Source organism: Nicotiana tabacum, chromosome 6 (assembly GCF_000715075.1).
Source record: "Nicotiana tabacum cultivar K326 chromosome 6, ASM71507v2, whole genome shotgun sequence".
Lineage (NCBI taxonomy): Eukaryota > Viridiplantae > Streptophyta > Magnoliopsida > Solanales > Solanaceae > Nicotiana > Nicotiana tabacum.
This window is the reverse complement of record NC_134085.1, coordinates 2,530,690-2,550,742: the sequence shown is the minus strand read 5'-3', so window position 1 is coordinate 2,550,742 and position 20,053 is coordinate 2,530,690. Positions and strand designations below refer to the sequence as shown.

Below are 20,053 nucleotides of genomic sequence, written 5' to 3'. Positions count from 1 at the left end.
CTGGTTATGTTTTTCTTACGTATTTGCATTTCTCAGTGGATTATAGTGATACAATCTATTGTTGAAGAGATGCTAATGCCTCCATGTGGCTCCTATCCTGCAAGACTTGAAAAAATTGTTTGATGCTAAGGCCCGTATAGTGTACTTTGGCATAGTTAGTAGCTGCAAAAGTAAAATGTCTATTTTATTTTGTTAAAGAGTTGAAAATAAAATTTTAAGTTCTAAATTTGATTTAATGTCATTAGTTAGTGTTAGATATGTAGTCTTGTCCCACATTGAAATAGGAGTAGTATGTCTTTGTATAGTATAGCTATAAATAAGGACCTCTTGTATTGTATTGAGCACACAATATATCAATATATATCATATTTTCGCCCGTTCCTTCTCACATGGTATGAGCTATCGTGAAAGATTTATCGCTGTGCATAAATTCCAGCGATTCCGGGAAGTGAAATCAGTCATCATAACCTTTTTTCCGGCGACTTTCAAAGTTGTTTTGTGTCTACTTTATCTCGGTCAGTGTTGTGCAAAAAATCTAACACTACCACAAGAGTAGTCACTGTCCGACGACCAAACCTCAGTGAAAATCTCCGGCGGTACTGTAGCTGTCCGAAGAAAATTTTCCGGCGATGTTCCGACGTCGCGTGGGCCACCTTCCCCCCATTTTTTGGCGATGACTCTTCAAGACAGATTGTTCCCCTTGCAATTCCTAGCCTACCCATCCAGGTTACACCAAATTTCGACCACTTTTATATTTTTTCGGCGTGAATAGTGATTTCAAAAGTGGACTTCCGGCCATTTTTTGAAAAGGTTCCTGCAGAACAGTTGGGTCGTCTGTTAATTCCGATCCTACCCCTACTGTTTTTATTTTATTCCGATCACTTTGAATTTTTTCCGGTAGCTACAGTAACTTTTCGAACTTTCCTAGAGTTACAGTATTTCTGGAGTGAACAGTGATTTCCGCCGCAGAACAATGTTCTGTTTTCCTGCTGTAAACAGTGTTTTCTCAGCAATTTCTTCAGTTTTCCCAAGAGTTACTAATTTTCACTATTTCAAGTTAACCCTACTACTATTAATTGTAGCGACATGGGAACCGATGCTTCAAATAGTCGGATGGTTTCTTTAGTGGATTATTTTGAGTTTCTTCAGTACAAAGCAGGTAAGCGGACATCTTCTGAGATAGCTTCCGTTGTTCAGACAAGTAATAGCTTGACTTGTGTCTCTCAATCTTCATCCTCTGAGTCTTGGGTCATTGATTCAGGTGCATCAGATCATATTTCTGGTAACAAATCTCTTTTCACTACTATTTCGTATTCTCAATCTCTTCCAAGAGTCACAATGGCCAATGGGTCTCAAACCATGGCAACTGCAATAGGTCAAACAAGCTCAATTCGTTCTTTACCTTTAGATTCAGTTCTTTATGTCCCTAATAGTCCTTTTAATCTCATAGCTGTTAGTCGCCTAGCTAAATCACTTAAATGTGCCGTTTTATTTCTTGATGACCATGTTTTTATACAGGAACGCAGTACAGGGTGGATCATTGGTACCGGGCGTGAATCAAATGGACTTTATTACCTTGTCCTTGCTAAATCACATGGACTCACATCTTGTCTTCCTTCAACAACTTGTCCTCTTACTGATTCACCAAATTTATTACATAAACGGTTGGGACATCCTAGTTTGTCAAAACTTCAGAAAATGGTACCTGGTTTATCTCACTTGTCAGCTCTAGAGTGTGAGTCTTGTTAGCTCGGTAAGCATACTCGCTCTCATTTTCCTCGACGTATTGATAATCGAGCAGAGTCACCTTTTACTTTAGTCCATTCAGATGTTTGGGGTCCTAGTCGGGTCAGTTCTACCTTAGGATTCCGCTACTTTGTTAGTTTCATTGATGACTATTCTAGGTGCACCTGGATATTTTTGATAAAAAATCGATCTGAGTTGTTTTCTATTTTTTAGACCTTTCACGCTGAAATTCAAACTCAATTTGGGGTTTCTATTCGCACATTTCGTAGTGATAATGCCCGAGAGTATTTGTCTTTCCCATTTCAGCAGTTTATGAAATCTCATGGGATTATTCATCAAACATCTTGTCCGTACACATCTCAACAAAATGGGGTAGCTGAAAGAAAGAATAGACATCTTATTGAAACTGCTCGTACCCTACTCATACAATCTCATGCTCCGTTGCGTTTTTGGGGGGATGCAGTTCTTACATCTTGTTATCTTATTAATCGTATGCTATCTTCAGCTATCCAGAACCAAGTTCCATTCTCTGTTATGTTTCCCCACTTACCTTTGTTCTCTCTTCCACCCTGTGTCTTTGGAAGCACTTGTTTTGTCCATAACCTTACTCCAGGAACAGATAAGTTAGCTCCCCGTGTTCTTAAGTGCGTATTTCTTGGTTTCTCGAGAACGTAAAAGGGGTATCGATATTATTCTCCTCACCTCCAGCGGTACCTTATGTCTGCTGATGTTACCTTCTTTGAAACCCAATCATACTTCACAGGTCCAGGTAATCACTTAGATATTTCTGAGGTACTACCAATCTCTTCTTTTGGAGATTTAGTCACTATCTCCCATCCATCTTCCTCTACATCTCCAGCTCCACCACCTATAGCTCCCGTTCCACCATCTATAGCTCCAGTTCCACCACCTATAGGTCCAATTCCTCCACATAATCCAGTTCAACCTTCTGCAGCTCCGCCACTCTTGACTTATCATCGCCGTCCACATCCAGCATTAGGCCCAGGTGATTCACGTCCTGCATCAGATTTTGCACCTACTGCGGACTTGTCTCCTCTTAGTCAACCAATTGCACTCCGCAAAGGTGTACGGTCCACACTTAATCCTAATCCCCACTATGCTGGTCTAAATTATCATCGTCTGTCGTCACCTCATTTTGTTTTTATATCTTCTTTGTCCACTGTTTCTATTCCTAAGTCTACAGGTGAGGCACTATCTCATCCTGAATGGCGACGGCTATGATTGACGAGATGTCTGCTTTACATGCGAGTGGTACTTGGGAGCTTGTTCCTCTTCCTGCAGGTAAGTCTATTGTTGGTTGTCGTTGGGGTTATGCAGTCAAAGTCGGCCCGGATGACCAGGTTGATCGGCTTAAGGCTCGTCTTGTTGCAAAAGGATATACTCAGATTTTTGGGCTTGATTATAGTGATACTTTCTCTCCCGTGGCTAAAGTAGCATCTGTTCGTCTTTTTTTGTCCATGGTTGTTGTACGTCATTGGCCTCTTTATCAGTTAGACATTAAGAATGCTTTTTTCCACGGTGATCTTGACGAGGAAGTTTATATGAAACAACCACCTGGTTTTGTTGCTCAGGGGGAGTTTAGTGGTTGTATATGCAGATTGCGCAGGTCACTCTATGGTTTGAAATAATCCCCTCGAGCCTGGTTTGGTAAGTTCAGCACAATTATTCAGGAGTTCGGCATGACTCGTAGTGAGGCTGATCACTCTGTGTTTTATCAGCATTCTGCTCCGAATCTGTGTATTTATCTGGTGGTTTATGTTGATGATATTGTTATTACTGGCAACGATCAGGATGGTATTACTAATTGAAGCAACATCTCTTTCAGCACTTCCAAACTAAGGATCTGGGCAGACTGAAGTATTTTCTAGGTATTGAGGTCGCTCAGTCTAGCTCAGGTATCGTTATTTCATAGCGGAAGTATGCCTTAGACATTCTTGAGGAGACTGGAATGATGGGTTGCAGATCTATTGACTCTCCTATGGATCCGAATGCCAAGCTTCTGCGTGGACAGGGGAAGCCTCTTAGAGACCCTACGAGATATAGGTGGTTGGAAAATTGAATTACCTCACAGTTACTAGACCTGACATTTCTTTTCCGGTGAGTGTTGTAAGTCAGTTTATGAATTCTCCCTGTGATAGTCACTGGGATGCAGTTGTTCGTATTCTTCGGTATATAAAGTCAGCTCCAGGCAAAGGATTACTATTCGAGGATCGAGACCACGAGCAGATTGTTGGGTACACAGATGCTGATTAGGCAGGATCACCTTCTGATAGACGATCTACATCTGGATAGTGTTCTAGTGGGAGGTAATTTGGTCTCATGGAAGAGCGAGAAACAAAATGTAGTTGCTCGATCTAGCGCCGAAGCGGAATATCGGGCCATGACTATGGCAACGTGTGAGTTAGTTTGGGTCAAGCAGTTGGTCAAGGAGTTAAAGTTCGGAGAAATCAGCAGGATGGAACTAGTGTATGATAACCAAGCTGCTCTTCATATTGCGTCAAATCCGGTGTTCCATGAGAGGACTAAACACATTGAGATCGACTGTCACTTTGTCAGAGAAAAAATACTTTCAGGAGATATTGTTACAAAGTTTGTAAAGTCGAATGATCAACTAGCAGATATTTTCACTAAGTCTCTTACTGGCTCTCGTATTATTTACATGTGTAACAAGCTCGGTACATATGATGTGTATGCACCGGCTTGAGGGGGAGTGTTAGATATGTAGTCTTGTCCCACATTGGAATAGGAGTAGTATGTCCTTGTATAGTATAACTATAAATAAGGACCTCTTGTATTGTATTAAACACACAATATATCAATACATATCATATTTTCTCCCGTGCCTTCTCACAGTTAGTAGTGTATAATTGCCACAAAAATTTAATTGTAAATTTCTGTCTTAAAAATCTTGATATCTTTTCACTAAATTCAAATGTTAGGGGCGTGTAAGCTCTAGTACCAGATTGTATTAGTATAATTCTAGAGGTTTCTACTCTAAACAGATAAGGACCACTTTCCATCTGTGAAATAATAGATCATTAGTAACATATAAGACAAGGGGTCCTATATACTCTTTAAGCAAAATCACGTTTACACAAAGACGTTGAGAATACATTGGAGGAGCAGGGGTTAGTATATGGATAGTAAAATTGAACTATTGGTTTGCTGGTTTATTACGTTTTCCAATTTCTGAAGATTATACAGTCTTTTATTCTTCTAGGGGCTTGACAAATCATGGTAACCATGTTCATATATACATATGGGATGAGCTCTTCTTCCATTTCAGCTATTTCATGTTACTGTTGCCACTACTACTTAAATTGGAATGCACAATCACTAGGTTCTATATATACACACTTGTTCTTTGTTTTTTAATCTTTTATGTAAGTCTATATATATATACTTGATTCTTAAGGTTTGTTTGTCTTGTCCAATTTACAGTTAAGCCCACACCAAGTACTTGAATCACGGTCAAGATTTCGTGAAGCTCCACCTCAAAATTTACCTCAAGTGAAGTTTCAAGATATTGACGGATTACATGGAGTTCTTGTAACACTTTACCATTTACTGAAACTGCTCTCGAGCCATGGAATAAAATCTACATGTGAGATGCTTGAAGAAAAACTGCAAACCAATAAGTGGGTTTTTTACAATAGCATCCTCCAAATAACATACCGCCCCAATGTATTTCTTATATAATGTGACGTTATTCCATTGACCAGCTGCATCCAAGATATTATCATATACGTGTCATGCAGTTATTTTCACCAGTTTTGTACAACTTCTACCTCTTCTTTCTGAAAATTTCTTGTCCGTTTTCTTAATATGTACGTGTCATTTACAGGTTATTTGGACGACATATGAGCAGAAATGAAATTCTTTTGAAAGCAAAGCATTTAATGCAGCAAGTTGTATCTCATGGTGCTCCTAGTCCTAAGTTATCAAAAATGCTGGAAATACTCACCAATCATTTCAGTATGTTACACATCGCAGTGTTCTGTTTCTTTAAGTATTTGTTCATTTTAATTGTTCAATGAGCACCCTGTTTGTCCATACATGCACGCAAAATGGCTTTAAAGCTTGTTTTAATGGGTTTCCGGTTCATATTTTATAAATGAAATTTGATTTTCATCAATAGGTTCGGGAGTTTGGGTATGACATTTGATTTTTTTAAATCTGCAAATTGATTTAGGAAGCTTGTTGGAAGTTGTATATTTTTCCATGTCATAGTAACCACAATAGAAAGAGGCAAATCTAGTGACAGACACATAATCAACTATTATCCTTCAAGTTTTTGGAGAATTATGAGCTAGTTTCATTGTTTCTAATTAAGCTTTTGTTACTTCTTTGGCATATTTTTCAAACTTAACTTTGTTGTTTAGTCCTAGGGACTTCTAGGTGGGCTAGTAGTAGTACATTCTTCCTCCATTTCCCTCTTTCACAAAGCCAACATTTTAACTTGTTTCTTTTGTTACAGTCTTAGCTGTTCGTAAAATTGTTGAACCATGTCAATAAAAGATAAACCCCAAACATGTTTGGGACTGAGGTGTGGTTGTCTTATGTCATCAAAAGATAAATGTTGTCTGCTGATAACTTTGTTCCCTGAGCGGGAGCCTTAAGGTCGCCAAAACAACCATAGAAGAAATTTAGGCCATAGATATATGATTTTGTAATAATTCTTTAATGAACATTGATTTTCACGTTAAAAGACGAACCATGAATGTCTTATGCACATGTTTTGGTGGAGTATCAGCTTCGGGGGTATATTTGCCCACTAGAAAATGACAAACCAAAGTCAAGTTGACTGACAGAAGTGAATATGAAGCATTATTGTTTGCTATTGTGGATTTGAAGTTCATTTGTAGCTTATGGTGCAAACTAGAGTACAGTCAAATATTGGCTAGCGATTTATATTTGGAATGCAGCGAATAGGTATCTCACTCAACCTTTTCTGAGTGGGCTCTAAATTAGCAAGAGGAAATGTCATTTCAAGTGCAGATTGTCAATTGACAGAGATTGGCTTTAGTCTATGCTATGGAAAGTGTGGGGTCCTTGTAATATCAGATACTAAGTAACTAATAGTTTTATAATGTTATTACCAATTCGCGGACCTTATTTTTCATAGTCCTTCTTCATATAGTCAACTATAGTTCTAGGGCTTCTACCTCCTTAAATTTGATAGAAGATGTAGTTTTTTATGATGCTGGAATTTATCATAATCAAGCCGATGGTAGTTAATTATTTAGGATTTTCTTTTATCTTTTTCATAATTTCTCGTTTGGACTCTGGACTTGCTCATAGTAAATATAGCACTCCTGTTTTCGTATTTTCTTTGATATTTGTCCATCTGTTGCAGATAACAATGATCCTAAAAGTTCAAGGGTTATTGTTTTCTCAAATTTTAGACAAAGTGTCAGGTGAAGCCTACATCAGATCCATTCTCACACTTCAATTACTTGATTGCAGCAGTTGGATTCTTTTTACTTTTGAATTCTGAAGGCCTGATTTTGGTTGCAGTGACATATTGCTTGCTTTGAGGAGTTTACCAGATTTTGTTAAAGCTACTGAGTTCATTGGCCAAAGCTCAGGTAACCCTGCCCTATACATTTCAGTGGATCAACTTCCTACTGCATTGGTACTTCATCTTTTTCTTCGTTAGACAACGGATATTTCCTCTTCGAAAAATGCTGTCAGACTGTTCATGTCAATAACGTTAAGAGGTGGACTGGTAATTTCTCCTTATGTGTTTGTTATTATTACCATGTCTGCTGGAATTCAAGGTTTTACATAGCAGTGGCTGCTATTTTTGATGGTATAAGTTGGTCTTCTATCATAATTACAATTTTCTAAACATCTGCTCTAAAGTACCACATATTTATTGCTATTTTCCTGTGTGCTACAAGTTACTACATGATAGAACTGCATCTTTTGGTAGTGGTGTGAGCTTTGGTGCAAGGCCCACAACCAATATGCTTGAGCTACAGAATTTAAGAATGAGTCCTCTAAGCTTGATGATACAGCTATGCAGTATAACTAATTCTCTTTCCCTCCCCTTCAAAACAGAAGAGTAACAGAATGACGTTATATGCTGCCGGAATGCATGATGTAGCCAAAATAAGCTATGATAAGTGTGAGCGAAATTTAGTTTCTGTGCTTTAATCTTTATGACAAAGTTTGTAGCCTCAGTGTTGTAAAAGGCTCACTTGAGATGCGTTTAGTGCCGAAGTTAGGTGACGCTCAGATAGGGCCCTTCGGTACATGAACCGAGGTACTAAGGCAAATGCCTAATAGCCCATGGATCGTCTTTAAGAGGGCAACACTAGATGATAAGTATCTGGCGATGTAATTATATTAATTGTTAACAAAACTTTATGAGCGAATTTTTTAGTGATTAGGTATATAAGAAATTAGAAATTTAGTATCAGAAAACAAGTCGGACATCTCATTTGTTGTTTGTTCAACTTTAGGTATATAAGAAATTAGAAATTTAGTATCAGAAAACAAGTCGGACATCTCATTTGTTGTTTGTTCAACTAAATGCTCCCAGGCACAGTCCCCTAGGACACTCTCTCTCCTACTTTCTAGGATTGTAGAGAAACTTTTCGGCGTCCTGATCTTGCCGGAACATCCTCTTCTTTCTTAAAATCCAAATATATCCTACTGTTTCATTGAGTAAACTAGATTTTATTTTATCCAAATCAGCATTAGTATGAAGGAAAACATTATATACTTTGCGGTGGAGTTCAAATCATACGAGATAGAGAGACGTACAACAAGTGCTGAAGAATGGTTTGAATGGATAGAACATGGAAGGAACCTAATCAGAAGGACTACATTTAACAGAAAAATAATGTTTTGGTTATGTGAAACATGAAAGAAGCGTCAAAGGTGAAAGGGAATTATGTGAAAAGGTGAAAAGGCAAAGATCAAACATCAGAGACATACTGTGCAAGAAATTTCAACAGGTATGGTCGTTATATTGACATCATTAGGGTAATAGGTAGGGGAAGATCGGTCATTATTGTTCCAGAGGTAGCATTCAATGCAGGGTATTGAATGGCTAGATATAGATATTGCAATGAAGATAGATATGTTCATTAATGGGGGGTGAGGAGAAATGTCTTTAATGCTTATAAGGAGGTTGAAGAAGGACTCCAATATTCCAACATTGTCAGGAGCCATAAATGGGTAGGTAGAGAAATAAATGATGCAAGAGTTAATGAAGATGGAGGCATCATTCATATATCTGGAAATTATAAGCACAGTGAGCTGCTGGGTAGGTATTTGGTAGGGTTCTTTCCAGAAGGTAGCCCAGAAATGGCAACTTTATCGGAGGTTCGAAAATGTGCCTCTAATTCTTGGAAGCAAATAAAGGAAATCAACATATACGAGATGGACAAGCACATATTCCTCTTTGAATTCCCATCAAAAGCAACAACCGACCAAGTTCTGAAAATAGAATGGTTCTGGAAGAAACTCAAAGTGAAGCTTCAATGGTGGTGTCCAACGTTGGGAACAATTCCAACTTTTGCAAAAATAACGCACGCATGGATAAGGATAGTGGGGCTTCCCCTCCATCTTTGGTCTCAAACAATGTTCAAAGAAATCGGAGATGTCTGTGGCGGTTGAGTTGAAACAGAGGAGTAAACGGAATTAAAAAACCACTTGAAATGGGCAAGAATAAAGGTCAAATGAGATGGTTCTTCAATCCCTAAAATGATGAAGGTGGAATTTGAAGGAATGGTCTTCGAAATGCAGATTTGGTGTGAATCGCCGACGAGAACCACCACTGGTGAAAATGGAGAAGATAAAGGCTTGAACCAGCGGGTAATAGAGTGCAACAAAAGTACAGAGGGAGGGGCTCGAGGTTATAAAGTAATGACATGACACGAGGTTACTTCGTCTAAACCTAGTACCTCACGTGACATGTCATGTGACTTTTTAAACTCTTATAACAAGGCCAAATAGACTGCTGCTTTAAAGAAAATGGGCCCTGATTTATTGGCCCAAACAATTTCTGAAGAAAAGGTTTTTAATAAGCCCACAGCAAGGTCCAGAACTGACCCCTTTAATGAAGAATTAAAAGCCATCCAGTTCGAGCCTCTTAAGGAAGACCACATTCTAGTGCTGGCGAAGGATTTAAGAGACAAAATCAACAATGAAATAACATAAGAAGGAGAGCAAGAAAAGGGAAAGGAAGAAGAGGAAGAAGGAAGAAATCAGATGGTGCTGATCGAGGATAATGAAACAGTAACCGAGGCAGGAATGAAGGAACATCAGTAGAAACAGAGAAGTGCAGCAACATGCAAATACAAGAAGCAGTTACAGATAGGTGTGATGCATGGGCAATAGAAGAAGCAGTGCCTCTAAACCAACAGTCTCTAGAGCTTGAAGAAGACCTAGAGTTTGAAGCATTTATTTGAGTGCACCAGAACATCATAAAACTCAGTAAAGAATTTGGGTTGGACTTCAATGGTTGCGAAAGAGAAGCTTTGGAATTGTTCATGAAAATTGACAGCAAAAGACAAGTAAATAAAGGGAAAGAAGTATCACCAGTGAACTAGACACCAAAGAAAAAGGGAATCAAAGAATTAAAAGGCCTAGGACTAGGAAGTAATTTCAAGAGCAATGTGACAAGAAGTAGGGGGAATCATTATCAGTCAGATTTAATGTTAGTAAACATATTATCATGGAATGTGAGGGGGCTGAATAGGGTAAGGAAAAGGAGAGTTATTAAAAGCTAGTTACTAGAGTGGAAAGCAGATATAGTTTGTCTTCAAGAATCTAAAATTGAAGGGGATATTAGGGAGATTGTTAGAGAACTTTGGGGTCACAGGTGGGTGAAATATACTCAATTGGAGGCTAGTGGGACTAGAGGGGGAATTATAGTTGTTGAGTTATGTCCCACATCGGTGGGTCATGGGTATCTTGGTCACATTATATGGTCTTGGACAGTCTTCACCTCACAAGCTAGCTTTTGGGGTTGAGTTAGGCCCAAGGTCCATTCTTATCATGGTATCAGAGCTTCAGTGAGAAAATTATCGTTGTGCGTCATTCCAGTGACATCCGGGAAGAAAGATCTCATCGCCGTGCAATTTTCCGGCAGCTTCGTTTTGTTCCCATGGTTCATCACTGCTATAGTGGTACTGTACATATACTAGTACCACCATGGGATTCGAAACCCTTGTACGACCAAACCCTAGAAATTCCAGTCCTATCGGAACAAAAAGTCGGTCACCGTGCATCTTTTCGGTTGACGACTCAAAATTGATTTGTGTTATCTCCTTATCGATAAGTGTCGTACAAAAACCAACACTACCATTTTGTTCGACAGAAAGTTCCTCACGCTCCTCCACGCGCCGTCAGAATTAGGGTTCCGACGAGCTACTTTTCCGGCACATGTGAGCCATTCCGGCCACTTTTTGACAAAACTTCTTTAGGACAACTTACTCGTCCAGTGATTCAGAGCCATGCCCATCCCAATTTATTGTTATAGATGTTGGGCCCCCATTTATATTGTCCACGCTCTAGTTGCAGGCCTAGGTGGGAGGGGGGGGAGATGTTGAGTTGTGTCCTACATCGGTGGGTTATGGGTATCTTGGTCTCCTTATATGGTCTTGGACAGTCCTCACCTCACCTCACATACTCTTACATGTAAATTTTTAGGCAAATCTCAGGATTATATATGGCATATATCAGCTGTATATGCTCCTAATGATAGAAGGAAAAGGGAAGAAGTGTGGTGGGATTTGGCAGGGGCAAGGGGCCTCTTTTTTGGTCCATGGGTGGTGTGTGGGGATTTTAACACTGTGAGATATCCTTTGGAAAAAAAGAATTGCACCAGAATTTCAAGAGGAATGATGGATTTCTCAAATTTCATTGAAGATATGGCGTTGGTAGATATTCAGTTAGCAAGGGGGAATACACTTGGAAGAAAGGGGACAAACATGTTATTGCAGCTAGACTGGATAGATTTTTGATTTCCACTGAATGGAATGAAGATTTTAGAAGCATCAAACAACATGTGATGCAAAGGGAGAAATCAGATCACTTTCCATTGATGCTCAAATGTGGAAGCTGGGAACCAGTCAAATCATATTTCAAGTTTGAAAACTGGTGGTTATAAACTGAGAGATTTAAAGAAAGAATTGAAGAATGGTGGAATTCTTTTAACTGTGAAGGGAGGCCAGACTTTATACTGGTCTCCAAACTCCAAGCTCTAAAGAACAAGCTCAAAGAATGAAGTAGAACCTTGCAAGGCAACCTAGCTTTGCAGAAGGCAAGTGTCCTCAGCCAACTTGCAGAACTGGAAGGAATTCATAATCATAGGAGCCTGACTAAAGAAGAGATCCTCTCAAAGAACTTATTATCCTTGGAGTTTGAGGAGATTGCTAGTAATGAAGAAGTAGCATGGAGGCAAAGGTCCAGGGCTCTATGGTTAATAGAGGGAGACAGGAACACCAAGTTCTTTCACAGAATAGCTAATGCTCATAGAAGATACAATAACATAGATCAACTGTTGGTAGAAGGGGAAACTTTACAGTCTCCAGAAGACATCAAAAGGGAGGTTATCAGATACTATAAGAAGTTGTACACAGAAGAAGAATGGAGACCAATAGGACCCAATAACATCAACCAAATGATCACAGAGGAGGACAATTTAATGTTGCAAAGCCCATTTGGAGAACAGGAAATATGGGACAATGTTAAGGCATGCGCATGGGACAAAGCACCAGGACCAGATGGATTTTCAATGGCTTGCTTCAACAATTGTTGGGATGTGGTAAAAAAGGAAGTTGTAGCAGCAATCCAAAACTTTTATGAGCAAGGAGTATTTGAAAAAAGTATGAATGCTACCTTTGTAGGATTGATTCCTAAGAAGGCAGGGGCAAAAGAGTTAAAAGATTTCAGACCAATAAGTTTGATCAATAGCATTTACAAGATTATCTCCAAGCTATTAACTGAAAGACATAAGAAGGTGGTCAAAAGCTGGTGGATCATCAACAAATGGCATTCATTAGGGGAAGACAGATCATTGATGATGTTCTAATAGCTAATGAGTGCATAGACACAAGTACTTCAAGCAAAGAACCTGAGATCCTATGTAAGCTGGATATAGAGAAGGCATATGATCATTTGAACTGGAAGTACCTTCTAGAAATTCTAAGAAGGATGGGATTTGGAAGGAGGTGGACTAGCTGGATAACAAACTGCATAACTACTGTGAGCTTCTCAGTCCTTATTAATGGAGCTCCAGTTGGATTTTTCCCACAAAGGGGGCTAAAGCAAGGGGACCTTCTCTCCCCTTTTCTATTTATCTTAGCCATGGAGGGACTGAATGAAATACTGAAGAAAGCATAGACAAACAACTGGATAAGGAGATTTAAAATGACCAATAGAACAGACAACAATAAAAGGATTTCCCATTTACAATATGCAGATGATACTTTGGTTTTCTGTGAAGCAGAAAGAGAGCAAATGAAAGTCCTAAGAGTGGTATTCATCCTGTTTGAAGCCACTTCTGGATTGCACATTAACTGGTAAAAAAGCCTTATTTATCCGGTTAATAAGGTAATGGATATACAAGAGTCTGACAAATGTTTTGGGGGGGAAGGTGGGGGTTCTGCCTACAGTATATCTGGGGATGCCTTTGGGAGCCAAGAGTAAATCAAAAGGAATATGGAATAATGTATTGGAGAAATGTGAAAAGAAATTGACAAACTGGAAGAACCAATATCTGTCAATGGGAGAGAGATTGATCTTGATTAATTCTGTTCTAGATGCCATGCCTACATATATGATGTCTTTATTCCCAATGTCAGCTAGTGTAGTGAACAGAATTGATGCCCTTAGAAGAAACTTTCTATGGGAAGGTAATTGTGAGAAAAAGAAGTTCCACCTGGTTAAGTGGGGTGATCTAATTACAAACTAAAAATCAGGGGGTTTGGGGATCAAAAATCTGAAAATCCAGAATCAGAGCCTGATGATGAAGTGGTTGTGGAAGTTTGCAGCAGATGAACAAACATTGTGGACATAAGTGATTAGGGAAAAATATGGAAAGGAAGGAAGCTGGACAACCAAAACAGTAAGGAGGCGATATGGAGTCAGTCTGTGGAGATCAATTAGGAACCTATGCCCAAAATTAATCAATAAGGCAAAGTTCAAATTTGGAAATGGTAGGAAGATCTCACTATGGGAGGACAATTGGCTAGGACAAGGACCTCTAAAGGGGCTCTTCCCTGAAATTTTCAATTTATGTCAACAACAGAATGCAACTATAGAAGAGGTATGGTCAAACCAAGGTTGGAACCTCACATTCAGAAGACTGTTAAATGATTGGGAGATTGACCGAGTTGTGGAATTCTACAGTTCTTTGCAGCAGTTCAGTGGCATCTGCTCAAACCAAGATCAAGACATGATCAATTGGCAAGGCAATAGTCAAGGGAAGTTCTCGGTTAAAAATGCTTACAAGGAGTTTAACCAGACCAATAATCAGGTGGAATGCTGGCCATAGAAGATGATCTGGAAAGTTAAAATCCAATACAAGGTGACATGCTTCACATGGTTACTGGCAAGAGAAACAGTGCTAACTCATGACAATCTAACTAGAAGAGGATTCCAATTATGTTCCAAATGTTATCTATGTGAAGAGGAGGCAGAGACAATTCACTATCTTTTTTTGCATTGCAAGTTCACCACTAAGATATGGAGAATCTTCATCAGTCTGAGGGGAATTCAATGGGCAATGCCAGGAAGAGTCCTTGATATTCTGGCAAGCTGGAGTAAAATGGGCACACTTTCTAGAGAAGGGGAGAGATGGAGGATTGTCCTAGCATGCATATGGTGGACAGTTTGGGAAGAGAGGAACCAAAGATGTTTTGAAGATAAGTTTAGCAACATTCAGAAGATTAAGATGAAATATTTTGCTCTTTTTTATTTTTGGTGTAAAGGTCAGCTTTTGGAGGATCATGAATCCATTTTAGATGTATTAGAGTCCTTATAAGAAGAAGATGAAGGAGGACTAGGAGTGCCTACTTTTTGCTAGGGCACCCTTTTTTGTAATTATGGGTGGCTTCACAATTTTAGTGAAGTCTTATATCAATATACAACTATGTTACCTTTTTCAAAAAAAAAGAAGAAGAAAACAAGTCGGAAAATTGCATTTTTGCATCTAATAGCCTGTTTGGCCAAGCTTCTTTTTGGCCAAAAGTGCTTTTTTTGGGCCAAAAAGCACTTTTGGCCAAAAATTGAGGTGTTTGGCCAAGCTTTTGGAAGGAAAAAAAGTGCTTTTGAGGAGAAGCATAAGCAGTTTTGGAGAAGCAGAAAAAAGTATCTTCTCTCCCAAAGCACTTTTTTGAGAAAAATACACTTAGAAGCAGTTTTTTAAAGCTTGGCCAAACACTAATTGCTGCTCAGAAGTGCTTTTCAAACTAATTAGCCAAACACAAACTGCTTTTCACCAAAAGTACTTTTGAGAAAAGCACTTTTGAAAAAAAGCACTTCTCAAAATAAGCTGATTTTTGCAGCTCGGCCAAACGGGCTATAAATCATATGGTTGACAGTATTTTACCTCATATATTTCTCTTAATTATAGTTTTTTCGATTCTTTTGTTCAAGTAAATTGTTTTGTCTTTATAATGATTTTTTTGTGTGCATAACATACGCACACACGTATTCCTCATTAGGGCCTTGGTCGCAAGCCCATGCTTTAATTGCACTTTACGCTTAAAGCTCCATCAAAGCCTTTGCGCTTTTTTGTGCTTTTTGCCTTTGACAACTCTTGTTTCCTGTTTTTGGTGCTCATATCTCGCTTACCATGTGAAACACTTATTATCTTCAGTCCTCAGACTGGTTTCACATTGGTAGTCTCATCACTAAACTGGAGGAAGAATATCTTCATATTTTTATGTTATAGTTATTTATTTCTTTCATTTTTAGTTCTAAGGATCTGCAGTTCTCATAGCATTATTTCATGAACTTCCTTTGCAGGCAAAGCATCAAAAGGCCAATCGCAAAAGAATCAACAGGCTGTTTTGGAGGTAATTCTTTTGCTCTCCTCTTATTGTCACTAGACAATCGACCTTGCTTGAGTTGACTTTTTCATGTAGAAATTTCGGACTGGTGAATACAATGTCATTGTTGCAACATCAATTGGTGAAGAAGGTCTGGATATCATGGAAGTAGATCTTGTCATATGCTTTGATGCTAACATATCACCTTTGAGAATGATTCAACGCATGGGCAGAACTGGAAGGAAACATGAAGGACGAGTTGATATCCTTTTCATCTTGTTAGGATTTTCCTTTTCTTCTTCTTTTGAAATTCTTTAAGACCAAACTTTTTTCTCTGTACTTGCATATTCAGTTCCTGGAACCCAGTTTTTGTCTTTATTTCAATAGATTTCCTTAATGAAGTTCTACTAGTTTTAGCTCACGAAGGAAGAGAGTTAAAAGGTTACTTACAAAAGCAAACAAGCGGCAAGGCCATTATCAAAGACATGAGAAATGGGCGAATTCGCTTTTCATTTTATTCCAGTCCAAGGATGGTACATCATATCAACAGATTTTCTCATCAGCTTCAAGGAAACTATACCTTCTTAAGTCTTTATATTTGTCTATTGTAGATTCCACATATTTTTAAACCAAAAGTCCAGTTCCTCAAGCTATCAATTCCACAGTTTGTTCCTCGTGGAAAGAACATAAAAGATGTTAGCCCCATTCAAGTGTCTGCATTGCTGAACAAATTAAGTGATGAAGAAGCAAACTTGCTTGCGAAATATTTCAAGTTTTCTGGTCAGGAGACTCGGGACGCATGGAGGCCATCACTTATTGCCTTCCGTCATTCTCAGGCATTTCCTTCCAAAGTGCACAGAGTGGCGCATTCATTTAGAACAGTGATGCTAATAGATGCCATGCAACATTTGCAAGAAATATCTTTTCCTCGAGATATCAAAGCTTCTATCAATGAGGTTCTTATGCTGATATTTGCTTAACTTTATTATTTGTAGAATAACTGAAAATTGAATCACTTCTCTTTGATGGCTCAGGATGAAACTTTTGAAAATTTATCTATGAAAGTTGAAGCCACCAAACCATGTGAAGAAAATCTGAAAGGTAATATACACATACTCTATAGCTTCATCACCAAAACTATCAGCATTTTGAACATTTTACTGATTGATGTTTGATAATCTATTACTTCACTGGCTCTACATTACCACTGAGTCTGACCGAAATTATATGTTTCTTTTCATTAAATGGAATTCATATTCAACGATTCAATTTAGTACAAATAATGCCGTGATATGTTAATTTGCCCTTCCATATGACGTCTTTTCAACAATTTTCCACCAGTTTTACATGGTGCAGCAGATTATCTCCAGCCAATTTCAATATAATAGCACCTTGTTGTCTTAGTATCCATTATAATTTAATGGATACGTGGAAAAGATGGAGGTTGCACTTTTGTTATTTATGCCAATAAAATAAAGACAGATTTCTTCTAGCGAAAGCTGCTGCCTCCAACAACCCCCCACCCCCCCCCACCCCCCCCAAAAAAAAAAAAAAAATTATTCTGAATTATGGTGCCAGTATGGAGAAGAATTGTGGTCCAGTCTGCACTATCTGTTCGATCACAATTTTACATATTCCATTTAAACCTGGGGTTAATTTCAGTGTACGAAACATTGAAGTTATTCAACCTATTGTTTGCGTTTTATCTACGAATTAACATTAACTTCCAAAAGCATTTTAAGTCTGTTTGCGTATCTGTTTCTTTTGCAAAGGTGGTTGTGATTATCCTCTTCAATCCACTTATAAATAAAAGTGTCCTCTTCAACCTACTTATAAAAAAGGATATCTTCAATCCTCTCATAGACTAGCTCGGGGAATCTTAGTAGCTTAGTTGGTTGGCTACCTGAACTTTCACCTTATTGGTGAGAGTTCGATTTCCCACCTTGTAATCCCTCCCTATTTTTTCCCCCTACAATGTAACCAAAAAAAAAAAAATTCTAGCTCTTCTTTTGTTCCTCGATTATTTAGAATCTGGTTCTGGTGCTATAATGATCTTTAACACATGAAATATTGCTATTAACTAGCTGGCTGTTCTTCATTGTCCATGCATAATCCATGTCTGTAATATGTTAAGGCGTTATCCAAACAGCTGAAGCTACCATTGGTATGTTTTCATGAACAAGCTCATGTTTCTCTTTGCTGGGTGAATTAGAGGCGAGAAGGCCAAATAACACTGAAAAACTATGCTAATTTTTCCTCGATCCTGCTTCTTATAATTTAAGAGCATTGTTTATTTTCTGATGTTTTCTACATCAAACAAAAGAAAATAGAAGAGAAACAAGAATAGTCCAGAAAAAGAATTCAGATGTATGTTGTACTTTAGTGTTACCATTCTCAAAAAAAAGATATATGTTGTTTTCATAGCTAATATTATTCAGATTCATACAGGCTGTTCTGCTGAAGATTACTGTAAAACAGAACAACAGAAGGAGTCTGTACCCCTGCAAAGTCCAAATAGTAAAAAGACGCTTTTACTGGACATATTTCAAGGGGAAAGCTCTCATGCACATGCCTTCCTATTTGGCTCGGAGTTTGTAAGTGTTGATGATCAGGGGAGGGTTATAGTCTCATCTGTTGCCCAACTTTTTTTAAAAGAAACTTTGGTTTCTAAGTTTACAAACACCAGATTATTTGAAAAGTTCAACCTGCGAAAAAAAGATTCCCTTCATGGTAAGGTTTCAGCGAATGAGCTGGAGGAAAAGACTGATGGAGTAAAAGACTTTTCTGCTACTCAGACAAGTGCAGAAAAAATTAATTTGGAAGCATCAAGAATCTGTGTGTCTAATGCACAGCAACAGAAGATATTTGATCTCTGCGAGAAGAATTTTCAAAGTCCAGATCACAAGGTAAAACCAGAAGGTAAGAGCATCAGTGAGAGTCTGGAAGTTCAAATTTGTGGGACGTCAATAGTAGATGATGAGCCAGACAAAGAGTTTGGAGATATGGAGCTTAGTCCACGTCTAACCAACTTTAGTGATATCGAGTTTGTCCCGGAATCTCCTATAACTGAATCTCCTATAACTGATGGTCTCTTTCTTTTCCTTACACAAAGTCTTTTATAGAACTACGCGCTTATATTTTTTTTACAGTATCTTTTTGTTACTATAAAAGTTTTATCTTTTCTTTTGCAGGGGTATTAAAGGATAAAGGTGCACAGTTCATGGTTAAAGACCTTGTTTCAACACCAAAAGAATCGTCAGAACAGAATGAAAAGACTGCAGGTGGCATTAGCACCTTTGGAAAAGATAATGCAATGTCAACTCCTATACAAAACATTCAGAGTAATGAACCGAGAAGTTGCAAGTACACTTGTCTAATTGCTGAAGATAATCAAACTCCTATGGCAAACTTATCAAGCAAAAGCTGTAGCAAAGACTGGCAACTTGGCTCTACAGACAAATCAGAGAGTGTTGGACAAAAACCGAAGTTTAGAAGATTGCGCAAACACGGTGATCTTCCTAGAAGAAAACCTCCAGACAAGCAAAAAACTGGTACTTCCCGAAAACGAACAGCTCCTTGTGGCACTGACAGTCATACTGGTTTCAAGCACGGAAGAGCTATAGGTAACTTGGATGTTTTACTTTTCTAGCAAAAAAAAAAAAGCATGCTTGCTGCTAATCATTCCTGGATTTCAATGCTAGTGGGTTTCAATTAGCTATTCATTTTCCTACAACCTTTTAAAGGATTTTGTATTCTATGTCATTTGGGAAGTATGTTTATGTTGATAAAAAAAAAAGGATATTGATGTATCTGCTATTGCCATCAGGTGAGAAACGGCAGCCAAACATTGTGACAGACTTCATTGAAGAGGAAGCTGAGTAAGTTCATTCTTAGAGAACTGGAAATCTCATGCTCCTATTAATTGGTGCTAGTTAGCTCACTTCATGAAATAAACACATAGATGGATTGCATAGTCAATATGCTGGCCTTGCTGGTGGTAGTACTCGACCATGGTATAATCTGGTACTATAAGTTGTATTGTCTTCATTTGATTTCACCAAGGAGCAATGGAACTTAATTGAATTTGTTCTTATTCTTTCGTATTCACTCTTCATAAGAACGGGGTACTTAGCTGTTTCGTTCTTTTTGAGTCTTGGGGGTGTGAAAAACTGATGTCTCAATTGAAATCTTGAGCTCTTTGCTCCTCTTCTTTGTTTATTGTGTCTCTACAGGGCATTCCTTTCTTTTATGTCTTATTCCTCCCTCAGTCTCAT

At 38.4% G+C, this 20,053-nt stretch overlaps 1 protein-coding gene across 3 annotated transcripts in view; it reads left to right on the top strand.

Moving 5' to 3' along the window:
- Positions 1 to 20,053, top strand: part of LOC107817060 (DEAD-box ATP-dependent RNA helicase FANCM) — a 45,449-nt gene that overhangs the window by 16,865 nt on the left and 8,531 nt on the right. For all 3 annotated transcript variants that reach the window (XM_075254491.1, XM_075254492.1, XM_075254490.1), the window contains 12 exons: positions 5,209 to 5,405; positions 5,612 to 5,742; positions 7,124 to 7,184; positions 7,285 to 7,355; positions 15,757 to 15,806; positions 15,876 to 16,041; positions 16,188 to 16,312; positions 16,391 to 16,735; positions 16,814 to 16,880; positions 18,228 to 18,866; positions 18,971 to 19,402; positions 19,606 to 19,657. In XM_075254491.1, the coding sequence (XP_075110592.1) occupies positions 5,209 to 5,405; positions 5,612 to 5,742; positions 7,124 to 7,184; positions 7,285 to 7,355; positions 15,757 to 15,806; positions 15,876 to 16,041; positions 16,188 to 16,312; positions 16,391 to 16,735; positions 16,814 to 16,880; positions 18,228 to 18,866; positions 18,971 to 19,402; positions 19,606 to 19,657 (2,336 nt within the window). The remainder of the gene's footprint in view (positions 1 to 5,208; positions 5,406 to 5,611; positions 5,743 to 7,123; positions 7,185 to 7,284; positions 7,356 to 15,756; positions 15,807 to 15,875; positions 16,042 to 16,187; positions 16,313 to 16,390; positions 16,736 to 16,813; positions 16,881 to 18,227; positions 18,867 to 18,970; positions 19,403 to 19,605; positions 19,658 to 20,053) is intronic.